The 24121-nt window shown below is 43.3% G+C and overlaps 1 protein-coding gene across 1 annotated transcript; it reads right to left on the bottom strand.

Moving 5' to 3' along the window:
* Positions 1-496: 496 nt before the first annotated feature.
* Positions 497-23723, bottom strand: C6H1orf198 (chromosome 6 C1orf198 homolog). Its single transcript, XM_055714222.1, has 4 exons — positions 23235-23723; positions 14720-14770; positions 4880-5431; positions 497-2970 (listed from the first exon to the last, which is right to left on the bottom strand). Exons 1-4 carry the CDS (start codon positions 23580-23582, stop codon positions 2914-2916), a joined length of 1008 nt encoding a protein of 335 aa, XP_055570197.1. The 5' UTR covers positions 23583-23723; the 3' UTR covers positions 497-2913.
* Between the last annotated feature and the right edge of the window lie 398 nt (positions 23724-24121).

Below are 24121 nucleotides of genomic sequence, written 5' to 3'. Positions count from 1 at the left end.
TACACTTCTGGTTCTCCCCTCCATCCTGCTCAGGGGGAGTGAGCAAGCAGCTGCATGGTGCCTAGTTGCCAGCTGGGGCTAAACCATGACATAATGGTTTTCAAATTGCCTCTGCAGCATTGATCCTGATACTGCTTTGGATCACCTGAAGATGGGGGGCAGGGGCAGCGTGTATTGTGTTTAAGTCTGCTACAGTGAAGTGAAAATAGATTTCAGCCTTTATAAGAAGTCTCAAATTTCATCTTGTCCCCAGCTGTCACATATAGTGATAAAGCAAAGATACCTCCCCAAACGGCCTCACTCAAAAGCTTGAAAAACAGCTGCACTGTATTGATTTTTTTTTTTTCTGATTTGAAAAATTCAGTTTCTACATTCTAAACCAGATCACTCTTGGCTGCCTCTCAGGCAGATTCAAGATGCCCCAAACAACTCCAACGGCACTGAGGAAAGCAGAATAGAAAGGACAATTCACAAAGCAGCACAAAAGCCTTGAATGTTCTATTTAAAGTGACTTTATTAAAACATTGTTAATATAAAATGTGACCAAGTACAATTTTTTTGTAAGAATGTTTAATAAAAACATATTAAAGAAAGAAGGAGCATCAACTCTTGTCAAAGCACAGGAAAAACCTACCAGGATAAGTAAAAAGTTCTGCAGCATGTTCTACCAGCTGGTCCCAATGTGTATTAGGGTCGAGTTAGCCAATGGAAGAGGCAGGCAGCCCAGGTTCTTCCCTAAGAAGCTTTAAGGTATTTAGCAGAGGTTTAAAATAACACTCCTCAACAGTAGGATACTTCGTTTTCAGCTGTCCCCATATCAAAGTAAGATTAGAATCCACATCTTCACATTGGATTTATAACTTTTCAGGAGCTGAACATACAGAAAATTAGTTGCACTAGTAACTGTAGACCCCAGGGTTCACATTTGTCAGCTTCGGCGAGAAGGTGCCAGTCCACGCTAATTATACACCTAAAGAATTTGGGCTAAAGTTGTTCTAAGTGATATTAATGCTGGATGCTTGTAGCAAATGCTAAAAAAGGTCAGCTAAGAAAAAGCCAGCAGTAAAGTCCAGGCTGGCAGAAACAGCAAGTATTTTTTGAACTGCTGAATGCAGAGAGACAATGTCCACTAATTACAGGAGTTTGTACATCTTAGGAAGCATGGAAAGAAGCTTTCAGAAGTCTACAAATAAGGCTACACAATGACTTAATACTCTGTGGCAATCTTCCTCTTTAGCTAAGAAACCTTTTAAGAAAACACTAGAAAAACTAGAGGTTTGGGGCTTGGTGGTTCTAGTTTTTATTTGGAGGGGAGAGGGGTAGCTTACAGCGTTTTCCTTGATAAGCAAGTAAGTTCTACTGCTCTGTCAGCATCCCCTGCTTGCTCAGAGCAAGCAGCACACCAGTTAGAGGCAAGGATTCTTCCAGGACATCTTGAGCTTTTCCTGTAACAGGCAGAAGAAAATCCTGCAGCATCCAATTCTGCACATCTAACTGCCCCTGGCACTGAACCGAATCTCGAGCGCTAATCCATGAGAAGCCTAGCACAATTATGGTCTAGGAGATGGTGACTTTCTTATAGCCTTGGCTGGGACCCATCTGAGACCCTGTTTTGCCTTCTACCCCAAACAAATGCTACGGGACTATTGCTGAGGTAAAGGGGAAAGGTCAAACCTTTGGCATTGGAGCAGACCAGTCGCTGGCTGTGCGTAGGGGGAATTAAGGCTTCGAGGTGAGGTAAACACAGTGAGAGTCAGTGTGTAAATCATGCTGCATTTCAGAAACGACAGATTCAAACAACAGCTAGTCTTGTTCTCTACATTTTAAACACCAAACAAAGATCATTTTGAAAGCAGAACTGGAGGCAAGTCTGCTGAGGGCCACCTTGAGGTGCCTTGCTGCACCTCGGGAACAAACGTAACCCAGATGTTGAACGCTGAAGAGGATGCACCCGCGAGGAGGAAAAAGCACCAAAGTTGATGAGTCCTTGAGACAATAAGCTGCTTAAAAACAAAGAAGCCTTATACCGCTATGACCTCCTATAAACATAGGGGTTTCCTGACACAAAGGTAATCTACACTCCAGCAATTCTCAGTGCTGCACTTCTTCCAGCACTACTATTACGAAGTTATGCTCTAGTAAGGAGGCAGTGAAATCGTTAGGCTTGTGTTCCCTGAAAACAGTTTCTCCTGTTTATTAGGTGTTGTCCCATTCCCCTCCACCCATCCCCAAGTCTTTAAGCCGAAGACCAGAAACACCTGTCATTTCCCCAGGTCATTTTTCTAACACTCTTACGTTATTTTAGCAGATTTGTACGGTACAAACACGGTGCTTCTTTGGATCCATCATTTTGGCAATGCCTTTGCCCTCTTCAAAAGAAAAGCATTTTCACATAAGTGGTACAAAAGTTACTTTCAAACTAAAAGAAGTCTAGAAATCAATGCAATTCCTCTGTATGCTTATTTTTCATACTGCTTTTGCCAGTTATCTGAAGTTCAGAATTATTTGCTTATTTGGAACCACTGCATCTGCAATGCTATTTCTTAACAAGCCGTACTAACAAGGTTTCAAATGAAAACAGCAATCTGGTCCTGTAGGTTCCATTTCTAGGATATGGAGACTCTCATTTCTTTTTCTTTAACATGTGTATGGTAGCTTCTCCCAACCTCTCAATACAGTAGCTACTAAAAATTTTAACAGATATTAAAAAATATCCAAATGAAAACACACTTCTATCACTGTTTAAAAAACAAAAAAACATATATGGTATTACAAAAAGTTTATACAAAGGCAACATTTAAGAGTTTGAAAGTTACTTCTAGAAAAAGACACAAATGCTAGTAAATTAACATACAAGGAGAAAGATACTCAACTCCTTCCCCAAAATTGGTTTGATCTATTTTGAAGTATCTTTTACCAGTTGTCTAGAAAATCAAAGCCAGTCTTCAAGATAACATTGCTTGTACTAGTCTGCAAGGAAGAAAAGAGAAACAAGATGTGGTTGTTAATTATGGTATTACAAAACTCAGTACTTGACTGCCTATTCACAAAAGAAAGTTTGAAATGTCTGCCAATATTTCAAGTTCTTCACCTTGCTCTAGGATACCTAGAACTTACACCAGAAAACGCTGGACATGGAAGAATACTCACAATGATGAAAAAGGCAATTCTGGATAAACCCAAAATTATCACAGCGGTCTGCAGGCAAAATGTCATTTTGTTTCCCCATGGACAAATTCATAAAGATCAATTTTTAGACCAGAGCGGGAATTGCAGAGAATGAAACAAACACAGAATATAAGCATCACTAATTCAATGGAATGTCTGTCGCAGTGACAGCCAGTTGTTTCCAGAAAACTACACAGTGTAAACGCTGCTGACAAGTTTTCACTAGGCTATCAAGAACGTGCTCACCCCTGCAGTGCTGCACTTCTAGCCATGACATCTAAGGCGATTTTCGTGTTCAGGAAGACTATTCAAGGGACACAGCCAAGTGTCTGGATTATCTTACTACAGCATGGCACTCTTCTCCAAAACAGGGAAGATAAACCAGAAAACAGAGAAAACTCTATCATACTATCTTCTCCACTACTCTACTGACATTTTGACGTGGGAGGATTGTTTCTCCACAGAGAGAAAAATTAGGCTTTTCAAACTATTTCAGTTGCTAGAGAACATTCACAAAGGAATTAAAACTGTAACAAACCATTAATTTGTAGGGAAAATATGATAAAGCCATTTAAGTAAAATTAAAGGACTACCGTGGTCACAATTTGTAGCACAACAGCTCAAGAAGCATTATCTCTTAGCTTCAGAAAAAAAAACCACCTAAATATAGCACTCCAAATACTGAAGTGGCTTAAGTATTGTTCTCTCCCAAGCACTGCCACTTACTTCTCTTGCAAGTATTTACCTCATCCCGCATCTTTCTGACCCTACATCACCTTCTTTGGAATTTAAACAGCCATTATCAGGAAAATATGGTAGAGAAAAAGCTATGCAACTGGTCTACAGTAATATGTCAAGCTTATGCCAGACTGACGCTACAGATTCCAAACAGAACTGCACAGCTCTCTTTGAAGAGCCACTCCTCTACTTCACAATTTTCAGGCTTCAGATCTCATCCTTTTCTTTCCCTCACCATGTCATACCCTGTTGTTCCCTTTCTTTTCTCACAGATCACCATCTGCTTTTTAAATAGCTTCAATTGGCTATTTGAGCCGCTTAAGGTCATTTTTTGTTGTGGGGTTGTTTGGGTTTTTTTATTAAAAAAAAAAAACATTAAGAAGGCTAATTCTGGAAGCTCATTCCATTTCCATTTTGGACTTTAAGAGAAAACACGTTTGAAAGCAGCCCAGCTGCCTGGGACAAAACACTGGGAAGTGGCTGTTGGGCTACCACTTAAAACAGCTGAGAAACTAGTTCGCCATTCACCATGTATTGTGGGTACCAATCCCAGACTTCAGTTTATCGACTTTTAAAGTTAAAACACTTTTTTCTACTAAGTGTTTTGCTCGTTCAAGAAAAAAAAACACACACCAACCCTCTTTCACTTGATATAGCAAGCTCTTTATCCCAAACTGATTGGTAGCTTGCTGTCATTTGGCCACTGGATGCCACGTCAGCATTTCTGGGATTATATTTAAATGACACCTTTATCCTATGCACTTTACTACATGAAAAAATATCTGACTGAAACAAACAGTAGCAGTTAACATGTTGGTTAAATAGACTTCTTAAAATTCGCAGGATAAAAGCCAGCAAACTTAGCTACGGCTTAATGCTTTATGGAGTCCCTAATCTTCCAGAGAGATCTGGTCAGATTTTAATGTGCTATACAGTTTTAAAATCTAAGGACAGTAGTTATAGCAGTCCTTACCTGTCCAGGCATTTGTGTATCTGTAAGTATAGTACCATCAGTATCTTCCTTGTTTGTCCTAGAAGATGCCAGGTCCTGTGGTGGGTCAGGAAGAAAGAAGTCATCTAGAGAACTAGCAGGGAGTTGAGTGGGTTGAGGTTTCTCCCATTCAAAAGATACAGAAGGTAGGCTGGGGGCAACAGACTTCTCTGGTTTAGGTATGCTGGGCTTCTCAGCTTTTGCCACCTCTTTCGGAGCCACCTCTTGTCTGTAAAAAGAAGGAAGCGGTTTCTCTCCTTTCTCCATGGACTTGATCTGGCTGGGGGTCAGGGACTGGAACTCAGACTTGTCTCCTTCAAACTTTGAGCGCTCTGCATTTATCTTCCAGAAGGAGGACTCCTCTTCCTTTCTGGATGCTATCAACCCATCAGAGCCAGGCGTCTTATTGGCCTGAGAAGATTTAGGGACTTGGACACCAGGTGCTGCTTTCACAGGCTGCCTCTGTTCGTTTTGCAACTGGGCACCACCTTGTTCTTGTAAGGACAGAGATGCAACGCTGAACTCCATCTGACTCTGTTCAGGGTTAAAGAAAAACAGTATTTCAAAGCCCTTCAAAGACGCAGTTTTGAACTTCTGGTCTTGATGCATATAGAGAACACCTTTGCCCATGGCCAGGCAACTCCCAGACATTACATATCACAGCAAAGCTAACTTATTTTCTCCATAAATATCCATCTTTGTAGCTACATAAAAATAATAATTTTTAAAAGTCTGAACTGCAAACAAATGTAAGAGTCCTAGACCTGCTGCAGAGGAGTCAGAGAAAGCAAATTGTATTGAAGTTACTCAGTGCCATCCAAGATAGCAGTGCACAGCATGCACAGCACTAAAACGTTAGAATAGTGGTGCTAAATAGAACAGTTGTAGATGCATTTTGAAAGCCATAGATGTTTTACAAGAAAATATAAAGCAAAAAAGCTTTACAGTGTATTTTAAAAGGCAATCTTCCATTATAGTCTTTGAAATAGTTGGCAGCATGTTACAATTCCATCTACTTCCAAGATAAAGGATTAGATGTAATGGGTATGCATAGATAAGCGTTTTTTATAATTCTAATGCCCTTCTGAAGGAAGGGAAACAACTCCAGCAAGACCAGTTCTTCACTTATTCCAGAGCCGCCTTTTGTTTTTACTTGCAGTGCAGATAGCTGTACTCATTTCTGAAAGGTAACACTGGGTCAAGGAAGCAAGTGACCACAGTTAAAGCATGACACACAGATCTTGCCAAAGCCACCCAAAAGTGAACAGTACTTCAAAATGTTCATTTTACTTACCACCACTTCAGTAATCTTGGTTGTCAACTAGCTGGACACTCTTTAGGCTAATAGATGTTAAACTTTATTTCACTCTGCAGAACACTTAAGCGTTACTGTATTCAGGAGCACAGCATCATAGCCAGCGCCAGAAAAGAACAACCTAACGTCTAGACTTTTGTTTGTAAAATTAAACAAACGATGAAAAAAAAAAAAATAAATCACATTTACTGTTAGAGCTATGCTGTTGTTATTACAGATCTGTCTGGTTCTCAAAAAATTCAGAGGACATTTCAAACACAAACTTCTTCTATAAGCAGTTAATAGATACTTCTGAAGTTCATTACAGATTTGCGATGTTTTCCCCATTCCACTTCATTACCTGGCCTTTCCTGAATAAAACCACAACAGCGTCTAAGGGCCTGAGTCTAAAACAAGTCTTAGTTGCATATCATTTTCACTAGAAGTGTTTGATCTCAAGTCCTACATTATTGTGCATGTTAAGTTTAAAGGAACTCTCTATCTAGCAGGTGTTACACGCCTAGTATTTAATATTCAGAAACTTCTCATCAAAGTGCAAATGTTAACTCAGCGACTGATTGATTATTTATAAAACTTTTTTTTTTTTTTAATAAACAGTCAGCAGCTGACTACATAATATTTGATTCATGGACTACTATCTGACCTTTCTAAAGAATTAGATACATTAGATATTTTTTCAAGGTTACAGGCAAGGAAGCACCAAGTTCCATGTTTTCATTAAGAATATACTGTGTTATCAAAAGATGCAGAGCATAAACAATCTGTAAGTAATTATAGCTCAGCTAGAATAAGGTGAGTGCAAGGACACACACAACTCTTACCAAACAGGTCAACACCCCACCTTGCCTGCAAAAAGCTAAAGAGGAAAAACCTTAGTGCTCCAATTTTTTTTATTACTTTTTAATAATTTTTTATTTTATTAATTTTATTTATAATTTTATTTTATTAATTTTTATTACTTAAAAAAAAACAAATCTCATGATATAAAGTTAACAGCAGGAGATTTTTCCTTAGATAAATTCTGCATAAACAAACTATGAATGCAATGGTGTTGAGGATTATTTACAGTGACTGTCATTCCCTATATTCAAATACAGGGATTTATTTCCCTAAGCTCATTTGGCAATACTACTGAAGAGAGATTTACCACCCTGAAGTTAAGATGATGCTTTAAGACTTCAGAACCTATAAAATCCCAGCTTAAAAAACCCACAACACAATAAAAAATAGACCTGCACTTCCCCAATATCCAAGGGGGAGAAAAAAAACCAACCCCGAAACCAAACAAAATTCCATCTTGTTAGACGTAAGTACTTACCATGTAGGAATTAAAACAGTGCTACTCTCTATCCTTCAGCAACCTTCCTTCTGCTAAGTAGCCTGTCCTGGGGCTCATACTAGAGATGACAGTAGCCAACGGCCACCACAACAGTCAGTTCCAGTAAAATGATTCCTTCACCCCCCAGCTCCAGAGAGAGGGAATGTCAGTGCCCAGAGGGGCCACCACAGTCCCTGATCTACCAGAACAGCATTGGAAATAAAATCCAGGAGAAACACTGACAGAGGGGAAGCAGGGGTCTGCTACAACCGAAATGAGAAAAAGGAAAACCAACAAGATAGCTTGGCCTTTCAATGGCAGCAAGAGAGACAACACCAAGCCAGGCCTCCTGGAAAGGTTCTCATGCTGTGGAGCAAAAGCCTCTCCCTGCGGTCATGTGTTATGTTGTTTCGTACAGGTCCAAATACCAGCTCAGAGGTCTGGTTTTGAAGCGGCAGCCTGCTTTAGTGTAGAGAAGAGAGTGGCACTGCAGCACAGCTTCAGGCAGCTGTACCCTTCCAACTCACGTTCTGGAGAGGGTGCCCTCTTTGTCCTTTCAGAGCAGAGACTGTGGTATGTACCTTTCCATTTCAGAAGAAAGGCCCACCCAACACTTAAGACTGCATATTTGTGTCACAGTATGCTCCGGAGATCAAACAGTTCATGACCTGACACATAATAATCTGAATGAAAATACTTCTTTGGGAATTTGCTTTCTCCTCCAAGGAGGGTGAAAACAACAAGGCTACCCTGACAGGTTCTGAAAGCACTGCATCTCAGCATGATGTAAATACAGCCCTGAGAGGTCAGATGAATAATTCTGCTTCTAGCATTTAGCTCAAGAAGCTGAGAACTTCTGTGGACCAGTCAAAAGTTATTTTCCTTGAAATATATAATGCTTCTATTTGACTTGCAAGGTTACTTAAGACATCTGAACCCCTAAGAAATGTAGCTGATGAAAGAAAATTATTAATATGCAATATCCTTCAAGTCACAAAACTGGCAATAAAATATTATAAGCGCCCTCCTCCCCCCCAAAAAAATCCCAACAGAACAGCAATGTAAGTAGGGAGATAATTTCACGTAGAGATGGAGAAGACCTATGTGTGAAACAACCCACGCTGACGTCTAAGTCACGATTAGTACTGTACGTTCTAATGAGTCACTAGACACTAGAAATGGGAGTTTAATTAGTGTTCTGCTCTCAGGTTCTTATATCAGATTGCAAATTGGAAATTGATTGGGTCAGCAGGAGGGGGAAGGAAGTGACATTTAAAAGAGAGTTACCCCAAAAAAAACTTGATGGTCCAAAGTGACTTGTCATTTAGGCACAGTTCGGGATTCTAGAGATAGGGTTCCAGTCCCCAGCTGCTTTCACAGATTTTGTATGACTTTGAATGAGCTGCAGTTTCTGTACTTTTAATTCCCCATCTAAGCAATACAATAAAACCACTTTCTTTTTCCTACCATTTGTCCAAATTGTATTTCTGGGAACTGTTCAGCCCAGAAAGTCTCGAGAGTTTACAGACAGGCTAGTACAGTCCTAACTGCAATTTCTAAAAGTTATCAGAGTTCGAATAAAAGCTAGCAAGAGCTGTAGTATTTTCAAGACATGGCAAAAGTAAGTCATTCTCAACACATTGAGAGAGGGGGAGAAAAAGTGCATATGAAAGCACGCACAAAGCAGTATTCTGAGGCAGAGCAAACCCAGAAGTCTGTGTTCTTTTCAGTCTTATCCCTCTGATCCCAAACCACTGCAAGGGTTAAAATAAAGGATGCCTAGGTCTTGGGTCTTCTTTCTCTGTCTAATAATAAATATAAGTAATATTAAAAATTGCAGGGGTTCGGAAGTTGTGTGTCCATCTTTCCTTAAAAAGACCGTATTAAGGTGTTTAGGAATATTATTGGATTAAAAAACTTAGACCTAATTTCAGTCTCAAGGCAGGGATAATCCGCCAAATCGTAACAGTGGCTGTATATACTCATGGGAAACAATGTATTCTAGAAGAGAGGCACTACACCCTAAGAAAATTATGATATAATAACACTGTATAAAATCAGGTCTCAGTATTAAAAACAAGATGATCAAAAAGAACGCAGGAGCTTTTTTTTTTCCCTTAAGTATCTTATGCACTCATCAGGAATGTATAGTATTTTACTAAGCAGTCAAGCAAACACAGCCAAAATAAATTGTTTTGCTTGGCAGCCTGAAAAATCTAAGTTGTTGGGACTATAACTGCAGAAACACTGTCAAAAGCAACTTGTTTTAAGCATAGCCTGATATATGCAGAGGTAAGAAAGCCCAGTTTAAAATGACTTAAAAGATGACTTTGCTTTCCTGAATGGACAAAACCAAAGTAAATATGGGACCCAAAGTAGGTGCAGTTTTTGCTTTGTGCACACCATGGGTGTTTTCAGGGTCTTTTCAGAGTTATTTAGACATCCTTAGGTCAGCAGAGACCAATTGCAAGGGCAAAAACAGAGCAAAGCACTCAAACCCAATCTAAGTAATTTTAGTCCATAAGGACAAACAACCCCAGAGATACATAGTGTGGAGCTTTGAAAGAAATGTCACAATCTACTCTTCAGTGACATGAACAGCACTCTCATCTGCCACTGTTAGCCTGAGCAGAATCATACTGACAGAATCTGGCATGTGCATGGGTTTACTCTCAAACCCAACTGCCTAAAGATTGATGCAGGTAACAGAATGCTTAGCTGAGAATACCTGCCCATGCGGATTAAAATAAACCTTGAACACAGCTACTGTTACTACAGGTTTGGGTTTTTTTGCTCAAGAACTAATAATCACCAGTAGTCTTACAGCACCATGTTTTTTTTAAACATCTGTAGCCTAGTCAAAAAGGGAAAGGATGACCGAGCACCTCAGGCATCACTCTTCTTTCTTTCACATAGTTTGCAACAAAAACAAAAAAATAATCTAATAACAGGCTGCTAAGGAAGAAGGGGAAAAGAAATTCTTTCCTGCCACTTTCTTCCTATTTAAAAAAAAAAACCCCAAACCAAACCAAAAAACCACAACATCAACTAGGACTTGTATAAAGAAGGATAACTGAAGACTGTCTTTTAGTTTTAGATAAAGGAAATAGTTTGCAAAGCACATTTTTTAATAAGTGCAACAATTGTTTTCTTTCTAAATTGTTGCTGGGATTAGATCACTTCTGTAGCAATATAAGTAGGGAATTTCGGCAGGGAGGCAGCAACCAGATTATTGAAGGGACTGAACCTGACACTTTCTCTTTTTGCTTTTTTTTTTAAAGTTTGTTTGTAAACACACCTGGTAGCCTCTCTTTTCAACAAATATCTGCGGGCCTGTTGAAAGCAGAAGAGAACTGAAGGAGGAAAAAGTCAGAAGTTAAAAAGAAAAAAGTACAAAAAGGACTCTCTAAAGCTACCTTTGCAACTATTCTACCTGTAACAAAACACATTTTTAGATGTGCATGTGTCAATCTTAAGCATTTGGAATAAAACTTACTTTAGTTAACAGCATGAATTAAAAATAGATTCCAACTTATCCCCATGCTGCTCTGTGCATTCAACATGTTAGCTGAGGTGGCAGACCGAAATTGTATTTTCTGCCCACTACTAAATTAATTTTTTAAAAAAGAAAAGGAAAAAACGACAACAAAACCAGAAAGTTCTGAGTTCAGGAAGAGTTGCAGAGAAATTTCGTTTCCAAACCCAGCCATGATTTTTGTTTTCCATTTATATCTTGGAGTCCGTGCTGAGTTTCGCTGAATTTTTACTTCAAACAAACCAAGAAACCTCAAAGGCTAAACTCAGCCAAAACGTCGGCTTTCATCTCAGTTAAACCTGAAGCCATAAATAGAATGCCCTAAATTCATAAACCTGGCTTTAGCTCCAGTTGAAACTGTAGGCCACATTTCAAGACATGTTATGTTCATGAGGGCTCCACCCATGAACCAAATCACTCCCTCCAATTCAATCTCTAATTTTAAAATGTCAGCTTATTTGCAGTGCCACCAGAACTCCTTGCTTCCCAAGTAGTTTTCCTTCTCAGAAGTGCTACAGTTTCCTACTAAAAATATTAGTATTCTTAATGCTATCTAACAACTAACTCAGCAGTTTACATTGTACTTCTGCTTTGTTTGCCTGGTTTGAGGGTTTAAAAATAAAGAGGAAAGACAAGAACTTTAAATAACACATAAAACAGCTAAAAATGGTGGAGGCACTCTGCAAGTGTTCGCTGAGCTACAAATGCCTTAGGCCACATCTCACATTTGTGTTTAAAAAAAGAACACGGAAAGTTTACTTTTGGCAGAAGCGATCAAGCCCTTCAGCAATGTTCTGCCCAAAACAACAGGAATTTAGCACACTGTTCTCCGGGTGAGTTTGTCAGCCATGGAATTAGGGGATCTACTGCAATAGCTACCATCAGAAAATTTTGTTCATAACTGATCAACTGGAATCACCACTGGCATCACTGTAACAGCTGAGAGAGGCTCCAACTTGCAGAAAACATGCCCTCACCTCTTCTCACTACCCTCTCAGTTCTCCTGAAGTTAGTTACAGATAATCAACAAAAATACGGATTCTGCTGCTCTATTTTTCTTAGTCTCAATGTTAAAAAAAAAAAAAGAAAAAAGCCTATTGGTTTCACTGATTTACATCTCTACTTTCTTCTTTGCAAAAGCAGAAAGCGAACACCACGCTCCCTTCCTTGGGTAAGCCAGAGCATGTTCATGCAAAGCTGCAAAGAATGAAGCAATTTTGTCATCGCAGAAATAACATGCAAAAAACCCAAACCAAACAAGACCCTCTGCGTTAAAGGGAGATCAGGGAAAATATTACAGAAAGAATAACCCATCATGGGGCTGAGCTGATGGAATAGAAGGAGCCTGACAGCCTGAACTAACAGTGGGAACCCTTATTAAACAGCTCATTCGGGTTTCTTCACCATTTCCCCACGCTGGACAGATTGGGCAAGGATACTTTTTCCTCAGCCAGTACCTCATGGAGAAACTGCCTTTCAGCATCATTTAATTAAAGTACTGGTTAGGGAAGAGATTAAAAGAGTAAGCATGAAGAAACATCTCCACCTTTAGAAATGGAAGACTCAGCAGCTGAAGGATTTGCTTTCAAGACTGACACAGTATGAGGCACTGGGGAAAAACCAGAAGGAAGAACCCACACTAACCACCCAACCCACACCCCATAAAGCTGGGAAAAATGGATTCTCTAGTGTTTTGCTAAAGTAAAAGGTCATGCAACACTTCACCCTACAGGTGACAAAGGCACCACTTTTATCTCTGGTCAGCAAGGAAGGACAGGGGGAAAAGAGGGAAATTGATTAGCTGAGGCAATTATTTCTAAAGCAACCTCCTTCCCACCTTACTTTTCTTCAGCAGTCACAATAAGTGTCCCCCATATCATTCTGCAACCCTCCATTCATTACAGAAATGCATGAAACTATAGCATCTATCCATTTCGGTCCCTCATTTTAAGACACCAGGATAGTAAAAACCATCTTAATCAGCAAGGGGTAAACCACAGGCTGGGTTGAAAAACACTTCACTAGACATACAAGCATTTAAAAGAAAAGACAACTGTCAATTAAAGAGAAAATCCATTCATCTCATCGTGGATCACTAGCCAGCGTGTTACACGAAGTACTGTCTCCAGGAAGTTCAGCTATTCAGAACTCTCAAAATCCTGTCAAGACTGAGTTTAGAAATGCAATTATAGCTGCCACGTTCCCAAAACTGAGTTTTAGGGTTTGCACCAAAAAGCAGGGGAGAGACAATGCCGATGTCTCCAACGCTGTGATTTATTTCCCCTGTCAGTGAGGTCCAAACTGTTCTCACTACTTCACTTTTCTTGACAGCTTCACCCAAGTACACCCATGGTAAAAGCCTCCTCAGCTGCTTCTTCTGAGGCTTCTGAAGGACAGGAGGGCTTGCCTGAGCTACCAGGCTTCCACTGCAGGAAATCCTCCACCGGCTCCCAAACCACCACGGCTTATAAGGGAGTTTCAATGCAAGTGAAGAGTGGCAATGGTTCCTCTTAAACTGCAGCACCATAGGCTGCAGGGACCCAGGAGTCACATCAAGTTATAGGTTAATCAGCATCTGCAAAGCACAGATGGGATGCTAGCTACAGGCAGTGACCTTGAGCTGGGAAGGCTGACAAGCCCTGGGTCAACTGGATTAATTTAATATTCACTGGCATTTCCAAATGATTACTCTGCATTAGGCTAAGATTATATTCATAAGCTCATACAAGATTATCTACATAGTTCAAGGGCAAAAACGGAAGAAACAGGGGAGAAGCAGCTTTCTCTGGCAGATAAAGCCACAAAATACGAAGTCTGAAATGTGTGATCAAATGAACGTGTCCACCATACCCAGCTGAGAAAGGCAGCGAGCTGTGGTTTTGCTCCCAGATTGTCATTCACAAGAAGAATTAAACTTGATTTCCAACCACAGATATGGCACAACTGTATTTCCTCAACTGCAGGTTCAGAAAGATGGAGAACTCGGGCTGTATGTTAGGCTGTATGTTGTAAATAATGCTTTAACAAAATATCAGAGGTAAAATGAGGAAAAAAGAAAAATAAAAAAATCAACCCTAAACCAGCCCACCACAGAAAAGCACCTTATTTTCTGAAGGAGCTGCTTTTTGGAGAGGAAGTATCAAAGTAACACAATGCTTCTGGCATAGCCCCATATGTTAACAAGTCTCACTACGTTCTAGTACATAACAAAAAGATGAAGCGTAAGACAAGCTTTAAGAAGGAATCTGATGAAGTTATTAGATATGTATACCTTTCTCACCCCATTTCCTAGTTACTTTAGTCCTGACTTCAATGAAATGCAGTTGTGTTTATAAAATACCTGAGACACCGGTCTTGGTAAACATGGGAAACTGTTCAAAAAGTTTACAATGAAAAAAATCAAATAATTGGTAATTAATCGGTTTTACACCTACACTTGAAGCCAGAACATCAGTTGGCAAAGTACATTTTGTGTTTCTGTTGTAAAGTGAAGCACACCAGTCCCATTTCATTTGCAGGACGATCACTTTACACGGTTCTCATAGCATAAAGGTGACATTAGTCTATCAAGTCTCAAAATGAAGACAATATAAATGCACAAGGACAGCATAAAATGACAAACCAACATTAAAAATAAAATTGCTGCATATTTACCTTCGTTTCCCAGGAGAATGGAGCCGAGTGTTCATCTTGCCAAGTTATGTCCTGAAATAAAATTCAAGAATGACTAAAAATCAGAAGAGCAGCTTTACCTGCGTAGGAGCAGCATACAGATGACATTACATTGCAGTACTGGAAGCACACAACCACTATCACAGAACTTACTACAAAGTGAGAGCACTACTTCGAGATGGCACCGATTACATTTTAAGACTGACTGAAGGCAAGTTCTCTGAGGTGAAGATTATAAATTAGTATACCAATTTAACTTACAAAATATATGAAGGTTTAACCCGGTCTAAGCCTCCTTAAATGGTTTCTCTACAGATAGCTTTAAAATGTATTGTTATTTCCAGTTTTCTACTAGGCGTTTTCTTCACTAGCCACTAGCAACACACAGGGGTAGTAACCAGAGGAGCAGGGGCCTTGAGGAAACAAAGTCCCAATTCCTCCCCTCTGCAGACCAAGGAGCACACGTGCAAGCCAGCAGTCACGTGGCAGCAAAACAGCTGTGTGTCCATCGAGCCAAGCCACAGCTGGATCCAGCCCTGACAAGGCACGTCATTACGCCACTTCAATGACGATCGGTCTGAAATGAGTATTCAGTTCTGTTGAAAGAACCACACAACGTCCAGAGTAAAATCCCAGTCTGAAAAAGCTTCTTGTAAGGAGCTATTTTTCCGAAAAAGATCCCAATTTGAGAAATTTAAATTATCTCTTTGTACGTGGCAAGTCCTCCAGAAATACACGTGACCCACATTAAAAAAAAAAAAAAAAAAAAGGGGGTGGGGGGTGGGGTGTCGAAAATAAATAAATAAATGTTGTTCACATTTTTTCGAGACTTGCAACAAAATAATCACACTTCTATTCCAAGTTGTGAATGAGATTCATTTACACGCTGGATGTTCATGCTGGTAGAGGTAATGAGTTGCACCCTCCATCCTGAGCACACCCCAGTACATCGGGGGGGGGGGGGGGCGGGGGGGAACCGGAGTTGAACAGGAAGGAGAAGGGCCGGGAATAACCATGCACCGGGAAGGAGAAGACAGGACAAGACCTGGAGTGCTTGTTTGACACTCCTGCTGTTCAGAGAACAGAATCATAGAGTAACAGAACTAGACCACGCTTTAAGCTAACACAGGAACCCCCCATCTTACCATGACTGCCCCTTTCCTCCTATTTCTGACCTCTGCCTTTACAGAAATACAATTCTCAGACATCTGATAGCATTCTCCTGACCCACCATCTCTTATTTCACCCTAGGCAGATTTTGTTGGCCAAGGGCTATGAAATCACAGTTAGAAGCATCTCAAACCATCTTCTAAACACGAAAGCTTGTCATTTGCCAATTATTACTCATCTGTGAAACACAAGGTTTCTAGTAGCAAAGTATTTGTGGTATGCATGAGGGTGATCCCATGCTCTTAAAAGAACTAGGCTGATTGAGACCATCTAAAAGGAAATGCCTGAGCTCTGCCCGACCACACATTCTGGCCAAAAAGGAAGTTTGGTACAGGAATTTTTTGCCTAAAATATGTGTAATACCAGGTTCTCTCATTCCAGGAGATGGATACTCATATTTATTAATATTTAAGAGAAACAAAGGGAGTACAAGTCTGCTTTTTAGGATCTGTTCTAAATCCTACTGGTATTTGCACCGTGGAGTGCTGCTGACCAAATGGGGACACCACACCACTTAGGTGGGATGCCTCGCAGCAGGCGAGCACCAAAATATTTCAAAATTATTTCAGGACCATATCCTTTGCCTCTGAAACTGGTGAGGCTGGCACTTCATTTCTGAAGCAGGCGTGACGGTTCGGGAAGGAACAGAGAAAGGAGAGCCCAGCCACTGGATTGACTCACACACAAAGCAGGACCGTAACCCTTGTGTCTGCATGGGGTCTGGACAAATCGGTAGTCAACATCAACCACGGCAGTAAAGAGCAGAAACGAAGTCCGGCAAACAGTGTAATGCTCCTACATGCCATCACAGCACCTTAAAGCTCCAGGCACATAGGCATAGCTGTCCATGGGTTTTACCGAAAGAGTTTAAAGGCAGCTCTGACTTCTTGCTGTTTGCAGGACATTCAGATGAGCCGCGGACCAGTTTTAAACCTGGGAGCCAGCCAAGACTATCCTCATCCGGATCCGAGACAGCCAGTTCTTTATTTTCCTGTATTTGAGGCCACTCAGAGGGACACCTCTTCACCCAGCGCTCCCTGCACATCCTCAGCTCAGTGACAACACCACCGCTGCAGACAAGCCCTGCTGACCAAAGGCTGCCCGCAGAGAGATGGCACAGCAGCAAAGGGAAGGCAAAGTGAAGGTATGAGGTTGGCGAGCACCAGGATACATCATTCCCTACAGGACAGAGCAAGTCAGCTTCCCACTTGATAGAATCTGATGTCTTCTCAACCCCCACCGCACTTACTGGCACCTCAACCTCCAGCTGAGGCAGACAAAAAGCTCCTGAAATGAATTAAAAGTATTTTGGTACCGGCTGTTAACAAGTTCTCATCAGAGACAAAAATCTAAGACTTTCATAGATTATTTCAAAAGATGGAAGTAGTAGACACTTGTTAGGCAGGCACAGGTTTTTCCTTCAGGCTCCCTGAAAGAAAAGGGCCATATCTTTTTCTTCTTAAAAAGATGGGTCTCTGCATCTCAGGCTGCACAGCACACCTCAGAGCCAGCAGGTCTGAGGAGCTGTAAACCCACATTTGAGAGATCTTCCACAGGATCTAGCACAGGATAAAACAGGGTGAGACATGGTTTCAGGATGCAAAACTTCAAGGAGCTGCTGTCTGTCGTTATTTGAAGTGTACCTGAAGCCAGGATGAAAGAGACAGTTACCAGGTTCTGTCCATTGTCGGGGAAGTCTGTGGTCCCCGCCTTTCGTGCCCTCACACAGAGGACATGCAGAGGACCAAGTGAGAAGCAGAACACCCCAGTTCAATACTTTCCTGTCTGATGTGCCCAATTCATGTTTCTTGCCAACAAAATCTGAGAAATAACTTTGCCTTTCTGTAGAATAAACAAGTTCTCACATGCTTGAAGAAAATGGGAGCAAAAGCATCAACTGTTTCAATATTCACAAAAGTAAATTATGAGTGGAAATTCTAGGCAGAAAGGCTTCAAGCCTATTTATCATCAACAAAGATTAGAAGAGATCCATATCTGATCAGCTTTTGTTTTCAGCACACAACAAAAGGCTTCTTCCAGAAAGGCGGCAAATAAATAAACTTTTGTTCACCAGCATTAAAGAACCTATTTGTAAGAAATGGGGCCTCGTGCAACATATTTCATAGCTAAAAAAAGGAAAGAGAGAAAGAGAGGCAAAAATACAGTCATACAATTGACTTAACAACCAGCTGCAGAATATATAAAAAATAATTACACTGTGTTTGCTATATGTAGGCAGCTTGTTGCAAAACTGCATATGATTTTCAAAATGGAAGACGCTGGTAGAGATGTATCAGCGTATCTGACATGAGCATTGCTCAGAGCAGCTGACAGTAACTAGGCAGTCAGGAACCCACAAACAAATGTGTCTGAGAAGTGTTACCAGAACAGGACTTGCCGGTTATTGGGGTTTAACTGCACTCAAAAACTGCCCTGCATTTTTTGATTTTTAAAAAGCACAAATCTATAACAGGCCTAACATAAAAGTTATTGCCATATTGAATATTTGCTGCATTAAAGCATTTTTAAGTAGGAGATAAAAGGGTCGATCCTTTGGCTTGGTACCAAAGTTCTTAAGGCTAAGCAAAACAAATACTGTATCTGCCTCCAGATACGTAAGTCAAGCTTCTCTGTTGTCCTGGTTTCGGCAGGAACAGAATTAATTTTCTTCCTAGTAGCTGGTACAGTGCTGTGGTTTTGGATTTAGTATGAGATTAATGTTGATAGCAACAAATACAACATCAGTGTGTTAAGCAGTGCTTACTCTAAGCCAAGGACTTTTCAGTTTCCCATGTTCTGCCAACCAGGAAAATGCACAAGAAGCCAGGAGGGGACACAGCCAGGACAGCTGACCCAAACTATCCAAAGGAATATTCCGTACCATAGAACATCATGCTCAGTATATAAACTGGGGGAAACAGTCAGCCAGGAGATGCCAACTGCTGCTCAGGGACCGGCTGGGCATTGGTCATCAGGTGGAGAACAACTGTATCGTGCACCTTTGTCTGTCTTAGGATTTATCTCTCTCTTTTTGTTGTCTCCCCTTTCATTAAAACTATCATTATTGTTATATTTTAATTATTAAACCATTCTTATCTCAGGCCATGGGTTTCACCTTTTTTCCCCTTACCAGGGGTGGGGGTAAGCAAGCAGCTGCGTGGTACTTAGTTGCCAGCTGGGGTTAAACCACGACAGCTGTTAAAAGATGAGGAATGAAGCTAACTGCACTCTCTTACCTGCCTTGAAACCACGTAAAATGTTTACTGCTTCCTAAAGCACATAGCATTTTCTCCAATGAAAAGTTTAGTTATTTCAAGTCCAATTCTTTGAGCTGCTGAGTACTGCTCAAAAACTCAGTATCCCTTTAAAAAAAAATAAAAATCAGATCTGAAATCCGTATGTATGCCACACACCTGTGGATAAAGAGGGACAGTATTAAAAGAGAAGAGTGAGAAGTTGTTGCAAACTGAGTATCTAAACTGTCTTTCATGGAACTAAACAAGGAGCATCCAGTGGTGTCAAACAACATCAAATCAGATTCTTAACACAAGCTGACTACAACAGCGGTCAAACAGTGACAGCCTCCTCTCACGCACTGCTGGTTTTCCACCTATTCCCCTCATGATGGCTCATAATTTATGGCGTCTTTCAAAAATAGCCCATTTATATTACATTTATATCCAACCCCGGCGTCTACTTCCAGATTTTCCTCTGCTCAGTTAACCTTATTTTCTACTACTAAGAGCATTAGACATAAATGGAGAAACGCCAGCAATTGGAGGTTTGTGGGGAAAGATGAGGCTCTGCTTGAAGGCTGCAGCCTCCAAAAGCCTTCAGCCAGAAGGCCTAGGCTGTCTTAGACACAGAAAATTATGGTGAAGCAACGAATAGTCTGGTGGTGCTGGGCCCATGTGCAATGACAGGGCATCAGTCTTCAGCAGGCAGGACAAAACTGCTTTCTTAGGGGTGTTAAATGACCCTATTAGCCTGGAAGAGATGAAAAATACACACACGACCTAGACCACACAACTCAAAACCAGAAAATAAAGTGGGAAGAGATGTTGGGTTTCACTAGGAGGAAGGGTTGGAAAATACCAAGACTTGCAACCCCATCAGGGTTATTGTGCTGCTGCATTCTGGGGTCTGTTTTGACTACAAAGTCCTGACTTGACACCATGAGGCCAACGGTGGACAGGTAATAGCTAGCGTCAGCACCTGTGTGCATCCTCACCATGACAGCATGGTGCATGCAAGTAGATGCCAAGCGAACTGGGTGCCCAACCCAGTGTCTGTGCTTGAGAGAGAAATGCTGTTTGGGGATCAGGGAGTCCAATTCCTGTACTTCTACTTCTTTCACGAAGCTTTTTGAGACTTTTTAAAATACCTCCACTTCTTTGACAGCAAGATGGGAGATGAAAAAAAAGCAGCTCTGGTGTCCTGGTACCTCTTTAGGAACTGCACGTACAGTGCATGTACGGCTGCAGTTGTTATCTCCGAGACCAGCAATGCCGCAGGTGAGGACAGGACAATGGAAGGGAAGGAGCAGTGACACTCAGCTGACTCTAGGCGTGTGCTAAGAGTCACACATGGTGCCGCAGTGCTCTAGCACTACAAAATGACTGGATCATGGCTACAGGATGCCACGGTCCTGTTACTGCACATCTATTTTCTATCACAGCCTTCCCACACAGCCAACATACTGAAAGGTGTTTTGAAACTGTAAGAGATGCTTATAGTTTGCGAACTTACAGTCCTGGGCTACAAGTTCAGGAGACGAGTTTGGTGTTAGAAAAGATAAATGGGAAAGAGGAGGGGTGAGAAAGAGGGAACCAGAGATACAAGACCACCTTATAAAAGTGGTCACAGGCATGAAAGTGGGACTGAAATGGTGAGAGTCCTGGATAAGTAAATCAGTTATCTTCAGCATTCATCATCCTTGTTTTGCTTTCTCCCAAGTCCTTCAAAGAACACAAGGTGAAAGAGATCAACTTTCCACGCTTAAGCAAGCACGGATCGATCACTACAGATTTCAACATCAGTTAACAGGGAAGATGAGCTCTGTCTGGAAACATGAAGCTTTTGGAGCAGGTGTCAGCAAGAGCATCATCAGACTGACACACTCACACTGAAAGCGCTGCAACATCAACAAGTGATTCTGAGGTATGCAGCCTACTCTCCTGTTTCCTTGCCTCTGGACACCGTACACCAGGAGACAGGGCCAGCAGACAGGACCGATCTAATTGCCCTGAGAGCGCTGGGTGACCACGGGATGCGCAGCCGTTGCGCCTTACAAAGGCAGCAGTGGTACAGCCCAGTAAGCTGTCAGAGCAGAAGACAGCCAGATGATAAAAGCTCTGCAGGCAAAGCATTTTGCAAGCTGGAAAGTTGAACTGACATGGCAAGAGACCGGCCGCAGCGGCTCTGTAGCAGCAGGACAAGGAGGAACAATTAGTGAGCCAGGGCAAATGTCCAAGAATCAGGTCGAATGCCAGCAAGGGAGCAGGGGGAGAGGAAGCTATCAGATGAGGAGCCAGGAACGGCTCCAAGGCTCAGTAGTGCAGTTGGAAGAACTAAAATGGAAATGGAGGATGCCAAAATGAGTGGAATCTCTTTTCTTCAGAAATACGATTTATACTAACTTCAGCTTGGAAGTCAAGGAGGAAGTCAGCTGAGGCAGATGCTTCCAAAATTAAACACTTTGCATCAAGTATTTTGATGAGCCATGCTTTCTCTAGTTAATGGCTACGCAAATGCTAACAACAACATTATTTGTACTATAGCTGTATTTTGGGGGAAGAGGGGAAAGAAAACAACTTGCCAAATTTCAGACAGACTTTCTAGCTGTTTTGTCAAGCAGCAAAATTATTATTTCCATACAGTGCAGCACAACAACCTACAACATGCTTGCCTTCCTTCCAGAACCACATAATTCAAAGCAGAAAGCATGGCAGAGCTGTCTGAGACTGGGAAAGCTGAACATACTTTCCACAGTCGTTAACCTAAATCCTTTCACAACTAACTTCAGGTTTGGGTTTCCTTTCAAAGACTACTTGCACGAACAAATTTGCTGTCTTGTGTCCTTCTACACCTCTTCTTCACTAGGAGTTACAGTGTACTACTAGCAAATATTTAACAAGAATTTTCTGGTATCGTGGATTGAACAAAACCGAGCTTGACTGTATGTTCTCTAACTCCAGATCAGACTTGTGCGTGCCTTCCCCGGCAGGTGAAATGGGACAGCAGCCTTCCAGCACAAAGCTGGTCAGGAACCACCATACCAAGTATCTACGTGCTTCAAACACATCTTACAAATCCCATTGTGAGAGACACCGGTGAGGAGGTTAAAAGCAGCGCTGTTCTCTTTAAATGCAGTTGGCGACTACAGAACCACATACAGAAGCAGAATAATTTTTTCCTGGTAGAAGCCACGTAAATTAACAATAGGTCACTTCAAGACATTAGCTGAACACAGTGAAAGAGATCGGCTCTGTGATCGTAACAGGACATAAAAGAAAACAAAACCAAGGAAATCTCATGTGTTGAGTAAGTGAGACGGTATCTGGAGGGCACCGTCAGGTCTTTGCAAGCACAGTCAGATTTTTCTCTCCAAGGGATCACACTCGGTAACACAACCCACTGCTCCGGGCCAGGCACCCCAACACCTATGGGTTTCTAGAAGGGCTGCCACGCTTCACCATTAGATAGACGGCTCTCAGAAGCTTCAAACTTCATAGTTTTTGCCGTCTATCTTTCCACACCCTTGTTGTTACTGGCATGTGACATGGAACAGGCTACTTTTTTTTCTTTTTTTTTTAAGGTGTCAAAAATATCAAGAGCTGGAATGCCTTCAATGTCGTATTTTTAACTGCGTCTAAAATTAGAAACAAAAAGGAAGAGATTGAACTCCGTGTAAACACTCCCTAGAGCCGGTTTTCAGCGCGGGGCTATTGCCAGAGCCGGCCGGGGCCGTGCCGGGCGCTCGGGGGAAGCTGGTACCGGCCCCCTCCGGAGTCACCCCTGCTCGGCCGGCCGAGCCCCGGCTCGGTGCCCCCCGCCCCTACGGCCTGACCCGGCCCCCGGCGGGCAGCGGCAACGCCGTGGGGGCGGGGGGGGGACACATGTCAGCCTTATCGCCAGCCGGCGAGAACCGCCCCCCCGCCACAGGCGAGCGCCAGCCGCCGCGAAGCCGGGACAAGGTTGCGGCGCCGGGCAGCGCCCCCCGCCCCCAGCGCGGCCCCCCCCCCCACCCAGGCGGCGCCCCCCCGCCCCCGCCCGGGCGCCCAGGCGGGAGGGGCGGCCCCGGCGGCGCCCCCGTGCCCGCCGGTACCTCGTCGCCGAAGCGCACCACCTTCTGGCCCGTGTTGAGGCGCAGGCTGGGGTAGGAGGCGGGCGGCGCGGCGGGCCGGGCGGCCCCGCGGTGCGCGGCGTAGCGGGCCTGGACGTGCGGCTCCACCAGGCACTTGTCGATGATCTCGTCCTGCTGGCGGGGCGGCAGCCGCTCCCACTCGGGCCCGTAGCGCTCGCGGATCCGCTCCTTCTCCGCCATGATCTTGCGCGCCATGGGGCTCAGCGAGGAGAAGTAGCTGAACCGCTTGCGCTCCCGCTCGTCGAGCGGCCGGTTGCCGTTCATCACCGCCGTGCGGGAGGCGGCGATCGCCGCCGCCATGGAGGCCATGGCCACCCCGCCGCCGCCAGCCCCGCACAGCACGGAGCCGGGCGCGCTCGCACGGCGGGAACGGGAATGGGAACGGGAACGGGAACCGCCTCCTCCGGCCCCCTCCTCCCTTCCCTGCTCCGCTTCCCTCCTGCAAACACCGCCTCCCCTCGCTCCCTATAAAGGCCGCCCGCACACCCCGCCTCCCGCACGCCCCGCGGCAGCCCCCGCTGCCCTCCCCCGCGGCGCCGGCCCTCGGGGGGGGGTGTGTGGGGGTGGGGTGTGTTCTCCCCGCGCCTCGCAGCCGGCGGGGGAGGCAGCCAGGGAGGGAGGCCACCTCCCGAGCTCGCCTCGGTGCCCGTACCGTCGGTAGCGTGGGGCTGACCGGGTGGGCGCCAGCCCCCCTGCGTGCCGAGCCCGGGCCGAACCGCAGGCTGCGGCCACGGCCGCCCCCCAGGCCCCCGCGGCCCTTCCCCTCGCTCCGCGGGCGGCGGGCAGCAGCGTTCCCACGGCCGGGAGCACCGCGAAACGCCTTGCCTCGGCTGGCACGCCGGCGCCGG

This window comes from Falco cherrug, chromosome 6, assembly GCF_023634085.1.
Source record: "Falco cherrug isolate bFalChe1 chromosome 6, bFalChe1.pri, whole genome shotgun sequence".
Classification (NCBI taxonomy): Eukaryota; Metazoa; Chordata; class Aves; order Falconiformes; family Falconidae; genus Falco; species Falco cherrug.
This window is presented reverse-complemented; position numbering and strand designations above follow the sequence as displayed.

Coding starts and splice junctions, on each gene's coding strand:
- C6H1orf198 (XM_055714222.1), bottom strand. CDS start 23,582: ATGGCCTCCATGGCGGCGGCGATCGCCGCCTCCCGCACGGCGGTGATG. Junction 5,432..14,719: donor CATTCTCCTGGGAAACGAAG/GTAAATATGCAG, acceptor AACCCTGAACAG/AGTCAGATGGAGTTCAGCGT. Junction 2,971..4,879: donor ATACACAAATGCCTGGACAG/GTAAGGACTGCT, acceptor TCTTCCTTGCAG/ACTAGTACAAGCAATGTTAT.